Source organism: Passer domesticus, chromosome 11 (assembly GCF_036417665.1).
Source record: "Passer domesticus isolate bPasDom1 chromosome 11, bPasDom1.hap1, whole genome shotgun sequence".
In the NCBI taxonomy this organism is placed as follows: Eukaryota; Metazoa; Chordata; class Aves; order Passeriformes; family Passeridae; genus Passer; species Passer domesticus.
In genome coordinates, this window is record NC_087484.1 from 19769499 (window position 1) to 19786745 (window position 17247).

The 17247-nt window shown below is 52.9% G+C and overlaps 2 protein-coding genes across 2 annotated transcripts in view; one reads left to right on the forward strand and one right to left on the reverse strand.

Annotated features, from left to right (window-relative positions):
* The window catches only part of ANAPC13 (anaphase promoting complex subunit 13), a 264408-nt gene that overhangs the window by 124781 nt on the left and 122380 nt on the right, over nucleotides 1–17247 (reverse strand). The gene's annotated exons all lie outside the window — the stretch shown is intronic.
* The window catches only part of EPHB1 (EPH receptor B1), a 77664-nt gene that overhangs the window by 47601 nt on the left and 12816 nt on the right, over nucleotides 1–17247 (forward strand). Inside the window, exons 4-12 of the mRNA XM_064435577.1 lie at nucleotides 749–904; nucleotides 3971–4306; nucleotides 5532–5713; nucleotides 7360–7522; nucleotides 10081–10189; nucleotides 10387–10451; nucleotides 14214–14336; nucleotides 15411–15658; nucleotides 15958–16173. Of these exons, the coding sequence (XP_064291647.1) occupies nucleotides 749–904; nucleotides 3971–4306; nucleotides 5532–5713; nucleotides 7360–7522; nucleotides 10081–10189; nucleotides 10387–10451; nucleotides 14214–14336; nucleotides 15411–15658; nucleotides 15958–16173 (1598 nt within the window). The remainder of the gene's footprint in view (nucleotides 1–748; nucleotides 905–3970; nucleotides 4307–5531; nucleotides 5714–7359; nucleotides 7523–10080; nucleotides 10190–10386; nucleotides 10452–14213; nucleotides 14337–15410; nucleotides 15659–15957; nucleotides 16174–17247) is intronic.

A 17247-nucleotide genomic window follows, 5' to 3' on the forward strand; every position in this document is an offset into this window, starting at 1 on the left:
ATTTTGTTGGATGTCAGGGATGGATGAGCATCATTCATCAGTGCCCATGGCTGAGGATGGGTGGGGTGGAGATGAGGGACCCCATCCCTGTCACTCCATCCTTGCCCTCTCTCCACAGAGCAGCGAGATGGTTGATTAATGAAACCTCCCCTGTGGCTGATTAAACCCTCTTTGTAACTGGAACATCTTCTCTGTTATGAATTAGATGCCATTTCCTGCTTGAATGAACTCGGAGGCTGGGAAGCTCCAGCCCCAGGCTGGAGGGATGAACAGGATGGACCCATAACACACTGTCATGGGTGTCACACCGACTTTTTAATTAAATATTTAAATTTTGCTTGCAAAAAGAGCTGTGGGACCTGAGCCAGGCTGTTGGGGGTGATTGATGGAAAGGGACTGATCAGGAGGAGTGCTGTCCTGCCCCTGCTTGCCCATGTCCCCCCATGGGGGACATGCCATCCTCCTGACTGGGTACAAGCAGTAAGGAGCAAAGCAGCTACTGCAGCCTCCTTGCTAAAGATTGTTGCCATGTGGTTGCAGTGTTTGTCTAGTGGCTTCAGGAATAATCCATAGCCAACATGGCAAATTGTGACCATCCTGCATTCATGGGAGTGTGCTACCCCATTTACACCCGCGCAGCTTTTCTGCGTCTCCTCTCCTTCCTTTCCACCCCATTCCACGGACAGCACCTGCTTTCCCCCGCATCCTGGAACAGCTCAGGACGCAGCTGCTGTGCTCTCTCTTGCAGCCTGCCCCGCCGGGACGTTCAAGGCCAGCCAGGGCGCGGGGCTGTGCGTGCCGTGCCCCCCGAACAGCCGCTCCAGCGCCGAGGCGTCGCCGCTCTGCGCCTGCCGCAACGGCTACTACCGCGCCGACTTCGACCCGCCCGCCGCCGCCTGCACCAGTGAGTACCGGGCTGGGGCTGGGGCTGCAGGGAGGACAAGGGCTCGATCCGTGTAAATGGATTATAAATGGGTACTCCGGTTTAATAATGAATTAATAATTAATTTATTAGATAATCGAAAGTATAAATTTGGAAAAAGCCACAAGCGATTCGACTCTGAGCCAGGCGATCGGGGTTGCGGAGAATGAGGATTTGGCGTTATAGTACCAAAGTCCCCGTGGGTCTCCAAAGATCATTTCCAAGGGGTCTGTTTTATGTAGTTTTTCAGGCTCTGGAAGGGGCTCTTCTTTAGCATATTATTGCATTTTTCCCGGAACTGGTGGATAATTGTTGGAATCTTGTCAGGTGAAAACTTTCCGGGATAAACTTCTGATGATGCCTGTCAAAATGCCTCCTGCTGGAGTCAGGTCAGACAAAAAATCCTTTAGAATATACATCTCTGGAGACAGTGCCTTCGTGGTGCTTGAATCTTTATCACTTACTGTTTGTTGCTGCCACTGGTTTTAGTACACAAAATGCTGTGGTTTTTAATTTCATTTAGCACCAATTATTTTATAATATATATTACACACATAGAGTTCGTTTTATTTTCTCCCCCTGTCCCACTGTGGATGGGAGGAAGAGCAGGCTGGGTGGGCAAGGCTCCACATCCCATCTGAATGGCAGCCTCTGGAATGTATACATCACCTAGGCAGCAGCAGTGATGGCAGGGAGATAGTCCCCAGGATAAATTAGGATTTAAAGTTATCTGCTCTGGCTGTCTTGTTCATAGTCTTGCAGATGGAGTATTTTTTAATAGGGGAAGGCTGCATTAAGCATTGGTATTCAGCAATGCGTCGCTGCTCGGCTGCCTGCCCGAGCTGCCTGGCACGGCAGCAGTGTCCTCAAGCCTGTCTTTTGGTGGGAAAAGAGCCCAGGAGAGAGGAAAGAGCTGATGTGCTCTTCAGCCTGCTGGAAACTCAGGCCTCAGGTACACTCCAGGCCCTTGAACCAGCCTGTCATGGAGCTTTAGCACATGGGTGCTCCAAAACCTCCATGCTGGGAAGTGCCCAAAGAGCACACCAAGGAAACAAGGAAAGGATTGGTGTGTTTTGCTGGATCACTTGAGCTCTCACACAGGTATTCAGCAGGTTGCACAACTACAGATAATCTACAGATCTTTATTATGCCTCATTACATAACTGATTTATAACAGTGCTGTGCTATAGGAATACAGGGGAAAAAAAGTCTCTTTGCTGATTTTTATTTCTTCTCATCAGTGCTTGATTTTGTAGTGCTCCAATCTGAGGTGCCATCTGTTCACCCAAAAGTTTCTCTGTGTCAGAGGAGTACATAACATTGTGGAGCTGCTGGCTGTGCCCTGGACTGGAACCCTTCCAAGGGTGATCCCTGCAGCTCCTGGGCCCCTGCAGAGGAGGGAAGGGGCTGCAATTAAAGTGGGAGGAATTTGAGGAGGCAGCAGTTTGCTGCTGGGAAAAGGAAGAAATACGGGGTTTTTTCCTTCTCTCTTGAAGAGATATGAACTGCTTAAGGTATGGAGGAAGGATTTGAGTTAAGGCTTGTGAGACAGGTTGCAGATTTTGGGGGTAACTCACTCATATTGATCTCTTTGAGCCTTTGTGAGTCCTGCAGTCTTGTTCCCCTGGGGAATCAAGGTCCTTCTCTCTGCTGCTGCCCCTGCTGTGGCCCCCACAACCCTCCTGTGCCATCTCCACCGTGGGGCAGCCTGGCAATGCTGTGGTGCCTCAGGTACAGGAAAGCCCTTTCCAACAAGGATGCTGCACTGGTGGCTGCTCCATGACAGATGCTTTTACTCCTAAAGAGGAAAAGGGTTAAAGGGATTGGAATATTATTATCTTAATTTTTTTTAAGGCTGTCATTTCTCTGAGCATTTGAACAAAATCTTTCATCCGCATTATCCATGGCAGCAGCTTAGAGAGGCTCCCAGAGTGTCTCCATGCAGAATGGCCTCTCCATCCCACCAGCCATGTCACTGTGGTGCTGATGAATCTGTCCCTGTCCAGCCCACCCCAGGCCACTTAACAGGGCTGATTTATCCACAGCCCTGACGATGTTCCCTGGAACACGCACATGAGGAGGGCTCCCATGGGATGGGCTTCCCCAAGACAGAGTGTGCTTCTCTCTCTTAACCCTTCCTTGCAGGTCAAGTCCTCCATCATTTTTATTGCTCCCTGTATCATGGCAAAGTGCTTTTTCTTTCTTGGAAAAGCAGCCCCCAGCCCAGCCAGCAGCAGGAATTCCTTGCTTCCCTTATTTAATATAACCAAGCAGCTGAATTTTGTGGTTTTGGCTGCAGAGCTATCCTGGCTGACCCCAAATCCTCTCCTGGGTCTGTGCAGTCGTGTGTTTGTACCTCAGTGCTGCTCTCCTGGGTTCCTCCTGAAGGGACTGCAGCCCTGATCCAGCAGGGCTTGCAATCGGAGCCACGTTTAATTCCCATCCTCTGAAGCATTTGCAATGGCTCCTGGCAGCTTTGATCAATGCAATTTTCATCTCTTGTCCAACATGGGAGCTGCTTGCAAACCATGGAATGGTGCTGCCTTTCCTCCATGCTGGGAAATTCCTGGGTTTCCATCTTGAGATATTGAACCCTTAATAACCACTTTCCATTTTTGACTCTCTCTTCTCCTGCTGCTTCTCTGGTTCTCCATGGTGCTGGCTAAGTGATTTTTCTCTTGCTGGGATAATCTGCTCGAAGTACTTCTCCATGTGAGCACTGCAGTTATCTCAGCATCTCCTGGTGGGATTAAAATGGGTCCAACTTCATGGATGGATCTGTGTGCATTCCACATGGAGTTTTTTTGGACGCTTAAGTGGATTTGTGGCATGGGAGTTGTCATCTCCATCTGGGAAACTTGTTTGCAGTGCAGGTGGTTGGTGCTGCCAGTGTGGGTAGTTTGACCCTGAGTTAAGCAAAGCTGTGGACACAAAATCCCTCCTGAGGGAGGAGGTGATGGATGGCGCAGAGCCCTGGGGTGTCCTTCCTGTGCTGGAGCCTCCGTGGGACGGGCAAGGACCTGTCTCAGTGCCTCTCCTTTCCCACAGGCGTCCCATCGGGCCCCCGCAACGTCATCTCCATCGTCAACGAGACGTCCATCATCCTGGAGTGGCACCCGCCGCGGGAGACGGGCGGCCGGGACGACGTCACCTACAACATCGTGTGCAAGAAGTGCCGCTCGGACCGGCGCGCCTGCTCCCGCTGCGACGACAACGTGGACTTCGTGCCGCGCCAGCTGGGCCTCACCGACACCCGCGTCTTCATCAGCAACCTCTGGGCTCACACCCCCTACACCTTCGAGATCCAGGCGGTGAACGGCGTGTCCAGCAAGAGCCCCTTCCCGCAGCAGCACGTCTCTGTCAACATCACCACCAACCAGGCCGGTGAGTCCCGGTGTGCCGGGGAGTTTGGCTGTCCCGCTGCCTGCTGCAAGCTCTGCGTCCAAAAGGAAGAGCTCCCGGGGCGTGAGGGTGTGTGATGGATGTGGTGCTCCCAGCCCTGAGTGGGGAGAAAGGCCAGAGGAGGAATGGGGGTAGGGAAGGGTTGCCTGTGCTCTGGGCAGGGTGAGAGTTGGCTTGTAGGAGGGTTATCTGATACCTGCTTCTATCCCCCTCTAGATTGTTTGGGGATGAAATGGTATCACCAGTTGGGATATCACCAATTGTCCCAGCTGGGAGCAGGGAGGTGCGGTGAATCCAGCCTTGAAACACTGTCTGGTTGTGTTACAGCACAGAGGGAGCAGCATCCCGGGGCTGAGTCCAGGCTCTGTCTCCTCTGGCACATCCCTCTCCCATCATTTTCCTCTTGTCTCCCTTTCCAGGCCCCCCTGCTCCCTTTCCTGTCCCCAGTCAGGCATCAGGAGCTGAATGAGCAGCTCTGGGTCAAACAGGGATGCTGGGGGAGAGGGTGTGCAGATGGCAAGGGGGCAGCTGGACCTGGGCTGCACTGAGGATCAGAGGGGATGGAAACCCATGTGATCTGGGTTTAAAAAGGGAATGGGAATTCCTGCTTTGTGCCAGAGCATCCCCTGAGAGCCCCTAAGAGCAGCCCCAGCAGCTTCTCTGGAGCCAAAGCTGAGCTGGGGTGTCCCCGCCCTGGTTCCCTGTCACTGTCCTCAGGGTGGGCAGATTTTTGCTCCCACATCCCATTTCTGAGAGCACAGGGGGTAGCAACTGTGGCACAGCTCCCTGGGTGCTGAGTGCTGGCTCACCAGAGAGGCTGTTACATCAAGTGATGTCACACACAGCTGGACCCTGTCACCAAACCTTTGTTTGCCCCACTGGGGAGAGCTTTGCTGTGTCTCTCCCACCATGGGAGATATCCTTGGAGCAAGCAGTCCCAGGGAGAAGGAACACCAAGGATTTCCAAGCCCCTAATTAAAAGGAGTGGTTGGTTTAAATAGCAGAATTCCCTCAGTGGCTTGCTGCTCTGCTTCCATATAAAGCTGCTGAGATGCCAGTCTTCCCACTGCTAATGACTAAGCTGGTCCCATGGGGAAGCTAACCACAGGCATGGGAGATTTGGGATGCCGTGGGGATTTCCCCCCTCTCAAGGCCATTTTTCCTCCCCTCTCCATTAATTTTCCCTCTCTCCCCTCTTCCTTGGCAGCCCCCTCCACCGTGCCCATCATGCACCAGGTGAGTGCCACCATGAGGAGCATCACGCTGTCCTGGCCCCAGCCTGAGCAGCCCAATGGGATCATCCTGGACTACGAGATCCGCTACTACGAGAAGCTGAGCCGCATCTGCACGCCCGACGTGGGCAGCACCGTGGGCTCCAGGCCGGCCCCGGTGAGCCCAGGGGAGCCCTGCCCTGGGGGCTGGGGTGCTGGGGCACAGGGGCAGGGGCAACAGCAGCGAGCTCTGAGACAGGCTCTGCTGGGAAAGGGCAGGTAGGACAGGCACCGGGTCACCCGAGCTGCCTCCAGAAGGTGGGAGTGAGTTGTGACTGCATGTGCTAAATCACAGAATCAAAATCACAGAGCAGCTTGAGTTGGAAAGGACCTTAAAGCTCAGCTAGTTCCACCCCTGCCATAGGACACCTCTCACTAGATCCCTGTCCAACCTGAGCCATTCCCTCCCCGTGGCAGCATTTGTCCAGCACCTCAGTGCCCGTGGCAGCCTTGGCTCTGGTATTTGCTACGATGAGCAGGGACCTGAATCATGGGGATGGCATCAGGAGGAAAGGAGGGGGTTGGAGAGCACCAGGGAAGGTTATGGAGGTTGTCTCTGCCCTGGGTCACTGCCTGCCACTGGTCTTGTCCCTGGCAGCTGTCCTGTCCTGCAGGGGACACGCTTCCAACCCCTGCGATGAACCGTGCCCGGCCCAAGCTGTTCCATCTCTCCTGCGTCTCGGCAGCTCTAATGAATTCCTCTAAGTATGAATAATTAGATGATCTCACCAGCGGCCTCTTACCAGCAAAGCACTGGGGAACGTGGTAAAAAATGACAGTGGAGAGCATGAGGTTTCCAGGAAGGTCTAGGCCAAGGACCTGTGCCAGCAGAGCAGGACTGCAGGGGCTGGGGATCTCAGCAGAGTTGCCCTTGAACCTGCATGAGCAGGGTCTCATAGGGCTCATTATGGTGTTTAGTGGAATCACAGAATGGATTGGGTTGGAAGAGACCTTAAAGATCCTTCAATTCCAACCCCCGTGCTGTGGGCAGGGACAGGAGGTTTCCATAACTGTGGGATGTTTCTGAAACGCACAAGGACGTCAATCATTTGAAGAGGAGGAATCTGTTGTTCATGAATTATTTTTGCTCTGGATGATCTTATTGTTTCCCTCTGCTACTCCGTGCTCCCTGCTCTGGTGGGACCAGGGGGCTGCCTGGGAGGCACATGCTGCAGGGGCCTCCCCAGTTCCTTGTGGGTCCTGTTTCATCAAATCATAGAACATCCTGGGATGAAGGGACCTTGAAGCTCATCTTGTTCCACCCACTGCCATGGGCAGGGACACCTTCCACTAGACCAGATTGCTCCAAGCCCCATCCAACCTGGTTTTGGATAGTTCCAGGGGTGAGGCAGCCACAGTTTCTCTGGGCACCCTGTGCCAGGGCCTTCCCACCCTTACAGGGGAGAATCTCTTCTGAATATCCAACCTAAGTGTACTCTGTCAGTGAGAAGCCATTCCTCCTTGTCCTGTCACTCCAGGTCCTTCTAAATAGTTCATTCCTGTGTTTCTTGTAGCTCCCTTCAGGTATTGGAAGGCCACAATTAGGTCACCCCAAAGCCTTCTCTGGCCTGAACAATCCCAATTCTCCCAGCCTTTCCTGTGAGATCCTCTTGGTCTGGGACACTTCTGAAGCAGAACCAGAGCCTCTCCTTATCCCCCTGCAGCCGAACCCCATCCCCACCCTCCACAGGACAGCTGGGCTGCATCCCACTGTCCTCCCGCTGTCCCTGTCCCACTGACGGTGCTCTCTCGGGGTGCCCACAGGACCACAACGAGTACAACTCGTCCATGGCGCGCAGCCAGACCAACACGGCGCGGCTGGAGGGGCTGCGGCCCGGCATGGTCTACGTGGTGCAGGTGCGCGCCCGCACCGTGGCCGGCTACGGCAAGTACAGCGGCAAGATGTGCTTCCAGACCCTCACCGACGGTGAGTGACAGCGCCACGGCCGCGCTCCAGCCTCGAGCTCTGGTGGGGTTCAGGGAGCTTGTGTGCACAAAGCTCTGTCCCAGTGGCATGGTGGTGTCTCCATCCTCGTGCTCCGGTGGGATTCAAGGAGCTTGTCTGCACAAAGCTCTGTCCCCGTGGTGTGGTGGTGTCTCCAGCCTCATGCTCTGATGGGATTCAAGGAGCTTGTGTGCACAAAGCTCTGTCCCAGCAGCGTGGTGGTGTCTTCAGCCTCATGCTCTGTTGGGATTCAAGGAGCTTGTGCACAGAAAGCTCTGTCCCAGCGGTGTGGTGGTATTTGCAGCCTCGTGGTCTGATGGGGTTCAGGGAGCTTGTGTGCACAAAGCTCTGTCCCAGTGGTGTGGCGGTGTCTCCAGCCTTGTGCTCTGATGGGGTTCAAGGAGCTTGTGTGCACAAAGCTCTGTCCCAGCAGCATGGCAATATCTCCACCCTCGTGCTCTGTTGGGATTCAAGGAGCTTGTGTGCATAAAGCCCTGTCCCAGCGGTGTGGCGGTGTCTCCAGCCTTGTGCTCTGATGGGATTCAAGGAGCTTGTGTGCACAAAGCTGTGTCCCAGCAGTCCCGTGGTGGGAGCCGGGTGATTTACGGCGCTGTCTCGTTAACCGCTGGCGGAAGGAACGATCTGCTCTCAACCTCCTGGCTCCAGGTTTCCCCCCGCTATTTATTTCTGTCTCTGCTGCCTTGAGCTGTGGGGACAGGAGCCCCTGGCATCAGCTGTGAGTCTGGCATGGTGTGATGGGGTGGGAGGAGGGTTGTAGACCCCTGGAGGAAGGACTCTGGGATTCTTGGAGTCCATCTGAGCCATCAGAGCAAAGCTGGGATGGTCAGACCCATCTGGAAGCTGATGTCTCATGCCAAAGGGGTGTGTTGGGCCAGCTCACGACCTTCATGGCTTCTTTTGGCCCCAGCCCTTCCCTGCTCCCACAAACACTGGCTTCCTTTGGAAACTGCTAACTCATGGGAGTGTTTTCCTAATCCCAGCTTCAGGACTTACTCAGAGGTTGGTGAGTGAAGCAGGTCCTGTGTCATGGTTTGGAATGGGAGGAAATTTAGGGAAGTGAAATTAATGAATTTAGGGAAATTTTAAAATTGAGGAAATCATAAACTGGTAAACCAAAACCACTACATCCTGGGGCAGCTGAGAGCCTGTTCCCTGTTGCTGCTGGCGTGGTTCCTTCTCTGCTTGGGTGATATCCATGGCTCCCAGCCTCACTGCCTGTCTTTCCTAAAGCTTTTCTTCTTTCCTAAAGCTTTTCTTCTTTCCTAAAGCTTTTCTTCTTTCCTAAAGCTTTTCTTCTTTCCTAAAGCTTTTCTTCTCCTTCCCTAAAACGGGTCACCCCAAGCATGCATTCATGTCGAGTGCCAGCTGGGGTGAGAAGAGGAAAACCATGCTGGGTGACCAAAGGGAAGGAAATGGTAATAAACCCCCTTCCAATGCCTCAAATATTCAGGATTAGAGAAGCGAGAAGAAAAATCCTGCCTCAAATAAGCAATTAATTGAAATTTAATAAGAATGGATTGTGTAGCTTATTAAATAATAATTGATTGTTAGATGAGAATTTCTCAGGATTTAAGCAGCATGCAAGAGATAAATCTAGTTGCCAGTAATTAACTGCAGAGTAGAAAATACAGATAAAAGGGCACTAAATGCTTTCCTTTGGATGAGTTTTATTTTAACCCTTGCGTGTGGCTGCTGGCACAGCCTGGCAGACCTCGATGGGGCAGTTGGAGAGAGGGATATTTCTGGAATGCTACAGATGCTAAGCTAATACAGTGGCTAAGCAGACAAAGGAGGTTCCAAGGGATGCTTGGTGGGGAAGGGATGCTGTGGGTGCCATGGCTCTTCAAAAGGACTTGTCTCATGCTGAGATATTAAAACCTACAAGCAGACCTGCAGCGAGGGTTCCCAGGTTCTCCTGAGCCTCACTCCCAAAGTTCACCATTGTATGAACTTTGATATCAATTGTGTGAACTCTCTGATGTCTGATCTGGGTGAAGTCTTGGCACAGCATTCTGTGTCTGGCTTGGTTATTAATGGTGTTCTCCTACAACTTGTAGGAATTTTGTACGTGTGAGACCCCATGTTAGAATTGGTCTAAGTGGCCAACAGGTTTAAATTGTAGAGGGGTTTAGGTTGGAAGGGACCCTAAAGCTCATCTCATTCCAACCCCTTGCCATGTGCAGAGACACCTTCTGATAGATTAGGTTGCTCAAGAAATGAATTTCTTGAGGAAAGGGAAATGCCAAAGGCACCTTGTGAACCTCATCTCTTTGGGAAACTGGGCTCGTGCGCATTGGTCTGATGTTATTTCCAGGATCTTCTCTCCCCTGTCTTTAAGGTGTGTGGGCCAAGCCTGACAATCCTACCCAGTGCAACATGGCACTGGCTCATCCCCTGCCCGGGTCTCCTTGTCCCACCACCTTGGGAGCACCACCCTTGGGATCAGGGGTCCCTTCCCAAAGGCTGCTCTCACCCCGTGAGGTGCCAGGGAGGACTGACCCATCCCTCTTCTCTCGCAGACGATTACAAGTCCGAGCTGAGGGAGCAGCTGCCTTTGATCGCGGGCTCCGCAGCGGCCGGCGTGGTCTTCATCGTCTCCCTGGTGGCCATTTCCATTGTCTGCAGCAGGTGGGTCCCTGTGGGATCAGTGTCCCTGGAGGGTGGAGGTGGTAAGGTGCAGATGAGGGGTGGAATGGGGGACCCATGTGGCCAGGGCGAGCAGCATGATGCCACTGCTCATGGAGTGTTGGTGGCAGGGGAGGGTTTGGGACCTCCAGCAGCTGCTGATGGCTGAAGGCTGGCTGTTGTGTCCCCTGTTCTCCCAGGAAGCGTGCCTACAGCAAGGAGGCGGTGTACAGTGACAAACTGCAGCACTACAGCACCGGCAGAGGTGAGCAGGGAAAGTGGGAGATGCTCCCAAACCTGCACCCAGCATTGCCCCACTCCTGCCCTTCCTAGGGGGACTGGGGGGTGTGGGAGCCCCCAGGGCAGATGGACAGGACATAGGGTGGAGTGGAGATGTCCACATGTGTCTGTCAGGGTGTGGGGAGGGCAGTGGTGCAGCACTGTGGGTGGAAAAGAAGAGTACCAGGAGGGATTTGGGGGGTATGTCAGGGGCAGGGGGGATGCAGGGGACAAGGGATGGGGAGAGGATGCTGTGAAGACTCCCAAAGGAGGAAAGAAGGGAGAAAGGTGGTGTTCAGAAGGAAGGTGAGCCCCTGACCTCCTGCCATGGGCTCTGCTGGGTCTGGACTGATGCTGAGCTGTTAGAGGGATTTGGATTTTGGGAGCATGGCTGGGGTTGCTGGCACTGCTGCTGTCCTGCCTGTGTGGCTGATGCTTGTTCTGTACCTTGCTCTGGGAATGATGTGCAGCCAGTAACTGGGAATGTTTAACTGGCTTTGGGCTGCTGATTCCCTTGGAAAACAATTAGGAGAGCCTGAGCTTTTCCTAGGAGACCTCTGTGGCTGGTGGGGCTGTGCACCAGAATTAATTCCTGATATATTTATGTGCAATGTCTGCTTTGGTGCCCTTCCAGCAGCCAGCACTGCAAATGAAAATAAAGCAGCAAAGCAGCAGCTCTGGGGGGCAGGATTTTCCTGGTGTCCACCAGTTCCATGCCCCATCCCTGAGGGATGTAAATCCCATTTACACTCTCCTAGAGTTGCTTTTCAAGTACAATTTGCTTGTGGGAAGAACCATCTTGGTCCTGGGTGCCTCCTTGGGGGAAAGGGGTATGGGATGCAGGGATGGAGGAAGGATGGGTGGGGAAGGCAGGGAGCAGAGGGGAGGAATGGGGATGGAGCAATTGGCCTGGCTGAGAAGAACAGGAGGGCTGGAGAGAGCTGGAGAGGGAGTGGAGATAAGCAGGAGAGCCCAGCCAAGAGAGAAAAGCACACTGGATCTCTTTAGACCCTCTTGGCATCACACTGAACCCTCCCAACGTGGTGGCAGCACTTTAGGGGGTCCTGAACCTCCTGGCAAACAATAAACTGTTTTCCAAACATCACTGGGTGATGACAGGCCTGTGCTTTTCCTCCCTCTTTTCTCCACATTGCTGCACTGTGGGGGGCAGGGCAAGGTTAATTTGATGCCTGATGGATAAACTCACGTCAGGCTGCAGACAGACTGATTTTTCACATTTTCTCCCTGTTTTGAAGCATTCCCTGCTATATATGCATCCCTAGCTGGCTCCAAGCACCCCAAAATTCAGGATGCTCAATCTAGGTAGGGAAGCAATTGCAGCATGTGCCTGTCCTGTGTTTCTAAACCTGGGGGCTGTGATGACTGGTGTCAGAAATCCAGGGTGCCAGCAATACCCTCTCAAGGTTAGTGAGCCTCTGGGCAGTGCAGAGGCTGGAGCAAAACAGGTGGGAAATTTGTGGTGAGCAACTAATGGAGTAATGAGAGCATCCTCTGGAACAAATCACCATGTGTTCAGTGGCACAGCAATTACAGCCTCCCAGCACAGCTCTGCCATCCTCCAGCAGCCCCCTGGGACCACCTGCTGCTGGCAGAGTGCTCCAAGTGGATTTTGGGGTGAGATGGGGTCTCTTGGGGTGTAATTTTTTTGTGGTTTATCCCTTCTGTTGCTTCACTGGGAGCTTTGAGATTGGGGAAATAGGAGAAAATAACTCTATTCAAGCCCCAGCAATTCAGCAGGAAGGGTTTTTGTCTGTCCCCATGATATTTATTGCCCAGGAAGTGTGATGCCAGAAGGAATTGGCCACTGGAGTCAGGGTCATGGTGCAGAGTGCTTCAACTTCTGAAGAGTGATAAAAAAATTGCCCATGTCTGCAGTAGTGAAAAATGGCCTAATCCAATTTTCAGTAGTCTTGGGATGATTTTAAGAGCACAAAGCCCTTTGCAGGTGGGCTCACCATGGGTGCCTTTGGTGGTGCATTCCAGTACCTGGAATTTCACCCAGCTTTTGCTGGTGTGGGAATGATGAGCTGGGGGCTGATGTTGGAGTGGATTTAGGTGCTCAGTCTCTCATTTGGGATGAGGGGGGAGCTCATCCTGGTGATTACTGAGCTCTATGGACACATCAGAGGGTGTTTGACAACCAGCCTGTGTTGACAGGGAACAAGAAACTTGGGCATTGTTTTCTCCTCTATTCTTTCAATATTTTGATCAGTGAGCTAGTCTCCGTTACGATCCTGTAAATCCCTTTGTAATCCTGGCTGGAGCATCAGCTGCTCTTGTAAAAGAATTTATGGGGCAGTTAAAGTGTATGAGACAGAGCCATAAAGGGATTTATGAAGTGGGAGATGCACAGATGGCTTCATTGCAGCCTCCCCTTCCTCTGAGGTGCAGAAGTTCTACCCCAAAGGCCCCTTTTGGGGGTGAGGATGCTCCTGCCTGGTTCTTCCTGAGTCCTTGATGCCCCACAGCTCTCCCCTGGTGGCTTTTTGGCACCAGCAGTGCCCACTGTGAGGCTTTCATGCGTCCTCCTGAATTATTTCACAGCTGGGAGCTGATTTAGATTCCTGGTGCAGAGGTGATGCTGTGGTCCATGCATCCATCTGTATGCCATCTCTGGAGGGACTCTGGGAAGCACTGGTGTGATGGGATCATGGCCTTAGAAAGGTCCTGAACAGTGTAACTGAGGGCTGTTAATCCCTATAAGGGTGAAGTACCTTGGAGAGTGGACCAGGCAGTGACGTCCCTCAGAAATGACCTTGAGGGGCTGCTATGCCATGCACAGTCCCCTTTTTGGGTGAGAAGTGGCACAGGGAGCTGACCTCCCCAGGGGGACACCACAGCCCGTTGCAGGTCCCTGTTGAGTGGCACTGCAATGCTGGTGTCTGACTGAGCCCTGTGTCCTCGCTGTGCCTCACCACAGTGCCCTTGCCAGCTCGTAAGCCCCTGCCATCCAAACATGACACCTGCAAACCCATTTGGGAAATCCGGGGACCTGTTTTTGTTTTTTCCCCCTTGGAAAAGGGCAAGAGCCCACTTTCTGCATGTCCCTGCAGCGTGGGCAGATCCTGTGACCACACACTGCCCCGGGCGAGGGACCGCGCGCGCGTCCCGGCGTCCGGCCAAGCCGTATTTCACGGATCCACACCGGTTGTTGGTTATAATTGCTGCACTCTGTCACTTTAGTTGCCGCCACAAAGCCATCAGAGGCCTTTTTGGGTAAATAAATATTTCTTCACTAACGCGTGGAGCCTCGTAAAGCCTTCACTGTAAAGCCAGCACGCTGTAGTTCAGGTCTGTAACTGCTCCCACTGCCGTGGAGGAGATGGAGGAAGGATAATGGTAGAGGAGTGGAGGGGAGAATTGGGTGAATTGGTGGCCTGAAGGGCATGATAAGGGTCTGTGTAGGTGAGAACAGTGATAGCAGCCACTTAGTGGAGTGTGTGAGTAGAGAAGGGTTCCAGTTCTTGGCCATGGTACAACTGTTCTTGGTTTTCCAGGCTGCCCAGAGATGTGGGGATCCTCTGTACCTGGCATTGTTCAAGGCTGGGTTGGATAGGGCTGGGAGCAAAGTGGTTTAGTGGAAGGTGTCCCTTTAGTGGAAAGTGTCCCTGCTCATGAGGGATGGTATGGAGTAAACTTTGAGCTCCTTCCAACTCAAACAATTCTATGAACTCTGTTTCTGTAACTGTCTCCCTTTGGCTGTGGTTCCTGTCTTCCCTGTGGCAAGGGTCTCCAGGGATGAAGATCTACATCGACCCCTTCACCTACGAGGACCCCAACGAAGCCGTCCGAGAGTTCGCCAAGGAGATCGACGTGTCCTTTGTGAAGATTGAAGAAGTCATTGGGGCAGGTGGGTCTCTCTGTGTCCTGCTGCCCATCCTTCCCTGCCCTCTCTGCTGCTCCTCTGTGGCTGCACACCCACCTGGAGCAAATTTGTGGGGGAGCACACGCAGAAAGCCTCAATGAAGCCTTGAAACATCAGGCTTTCCTGGGTTTGTGTGGACATGAGGTTGTTTCATGCTTTCAAAGTTCCCCTGAGGAGGGAAAGGCTCCAGGAATGCATTCACTGGCTGACCATGGGGCCTCTTGGGATTTTCCATGTGGCTTTTCCATGAGATAACAAGGAAAGCTCGACCTCACTCTAGTCTGTGCCATACTCCCCTACATATGTATATATACACACACATGCGCGTGTATGTGTCATCTGTGCTGTTTTATTGCCATTTTTAAATAACTGTGTCATACTCTTTGAGGAGAAAGTGAGAAGATAGGGAGGGGAAGCTGTGAGGAAGCAATGAGTCAGTTTGTTTGGGATCAAGTTCAGCAATGTATCACCTGCCCTTTGCTGCTCATCAAGGCAAAGTGGCTGCAAACATGGCTTTAATATAATCCCTCCACAGGCAAATTTTGCTTTGGTGAAGTGAAAGCCCTCCTGCATTCTCTGTATTTTAAATCAGAGAGCAGCAATGTAAACAGCCCAATTATTTCCCACCCCATGGTATGTGATGTTCAGAAAGGCAGCTGAGATTAACAACACCGACACCTGATATTTGAGGTAGTCCTTAAATGTGGATGCACTTTGTCTGCAAATCCTTGTGGGGGTTTGCACAGGTGGCTGCAGCCTCTGCCTGTGTCGATGTTGGGTTCTGTCACCTTGAGGAAGTTTGCAAACCTAAACATGTCCCCAGTAGCAGACATTGGCCCTTTTAAAGAGGACAGGCGGGCAGGTTTGTAGAGGAGAGCATTGTTGAAGTGTGAATTGGCTGCCATTTCTCAGCTGGGCAAAGACTCCTTGCTCTTTGCAATGTTTAGTGTGGAGGAGGAAGAGGAGGAGGTGGCAGCTCTGGTGTTGACTGATCAAAGGTTGAGCTCAGTGATCTTGGAGGTCTTTTCCAACCTGAATGCTTCCACCTTGTGCTCGCAGGGGAGTTTGGAGAGGTGTACAAGGGGCGCCTGAAGCTGCCAGGCAAGCGGGAGATCTACGTGGCCATCAAGACGCTGAAGGCCGGCTACTCGGAGAAGCAGCGGCGCGATTTCCTGAGCGAGGCCAGCATCATGGGGCAGTTTGACCACCCCAACATCATCCGCCTCGAGGGGGTGGTCACCAAGAGCCGCCCCGTCATGATCATCACAGAGTTCATGGAGAACGGCGCCTTGGACTCCTTCCTGCGGGTAATTCAGGCCACTGTGGATCTCCCTGGCACCTGGGAGTGATGCCCCATGTGGGCTGTGGGATTTATAAGATGTTGGTGTCCCATTTGTGAATCCTGTTTGCTCAGTTTGGGAGTTGGCTGGAGTGTGCCATACATCTCCAAAATGTGTCTTTTGGGGTGCTTACCTCTGCTGTAATCAGGCAGGGCAGCTGGAGTCCTCTGGGGAGGTGCAGCATCCTCCTGAGGTCAGGGTGAGTGGCCCTGGTTCCACTCTGGGGTCTGCACGCTCACCCCAGTGCCTGCTCTTTGTGCTTGCAGCAAAACGACGGGCAGTTCACAGTGATCCAGCTGGTGGGAATGCTCAGAGGGATTGCTGCTGGGATGAAGTACCTGGCAGAGATGAATTATGTGCATCGAGATCTGGCTGCCAGGAACATCCTGGTCAACAGCAACCTGGTGTGCAAAGTGTCTGACTTTGGCCTCTCGCGCTACCTGCAGGACGATACCTCTGACCCCACCTACACCAGCTCCTTGGTAGGTACCTCCCACAGGATGTTCTCCTGCCTGGTGTTCCCTGTGTCCTGCACCTGCTGAACCTGGGAGAAGGGTGCTGGGTGTACAGTCTGCCATGGGTGGGAGTACCTCATGAGTGTTCCCACCACAAAGACACATGATCCTGCGGTCCTTGCTGTAGTTTCCACAAATCATCCTCTTTTTCCTCCTTTCTCTTCCTCCTTTTTAGAAGTTTTCCACCTCCCTCCTCCCTAAGCACAGTTCTGCCTTCTGCAGTTTACAGATAAGCCTCTTCCCTCTCCTCTGTAGAGGAAAGGTGCACAGAGGAGTCCCTGGAGAGACAGGAAGGGGAAGCAGGGGAATCACAGCAACTCCTGGCAGCACAGTGATGGTGTTTTAACTCCCCTTCCCCAGTGCTCCAGGTCTGGTCTGCTTTTTCCTGCTGGAAACTTGTTCCAAGCATAAATTAAAGAGCCAAGCCTAACAGGGGCTCTGCCATTCCTCAGCCATCCTTCTCCTCCTTAATTAACTCATTTGTGGGTAATGGCAGCTCTCTTCTCCCCCTGCTCCTGGCTACCCCAGGGGACCTCCAGCTCCCCACCATGGCCATTGTCCTGCTTGTGAGCCCCTGAGAGGTGTTAAGGATGATCAGAGGGGAAAGGGATGAGGCTCGCTGGCCTCATCTAATGGATTAATAGAGGAGTGTGCTGTGGGTGCCGGCACGAGGCTGCACCAGCTCCTGCCAAAGCAGTTCCTTGGGCTGCTGAGCTGTGCCCAAGTGCCAGGGCTGGCTCCAGCTGCCAAAATGGGAAAGCCAGGCACATGCCTTTAAGGCTGACTCAGTGTTTTGGCCCAGCTGCAGCCCCTCACTGTCCCTCCCTTGCTCAATGGGATGTTCCTGTTCCCCCCAGACCTGCCCCTCTCCCTGCCCAAATCCTTCCTGCAAGCAGCAGCCTTTGAGCAGACACCCAGCTTTTATTTTTCCTTCAAAGACCCCAGCAGTAGCTGCTGAGATGAGGCATGAATTAGTCTTTTCCCCACCTTCAGAGATAAAAAGAGATTATCTCATCTGTGTTTTTATTTAATTTAGGCCAT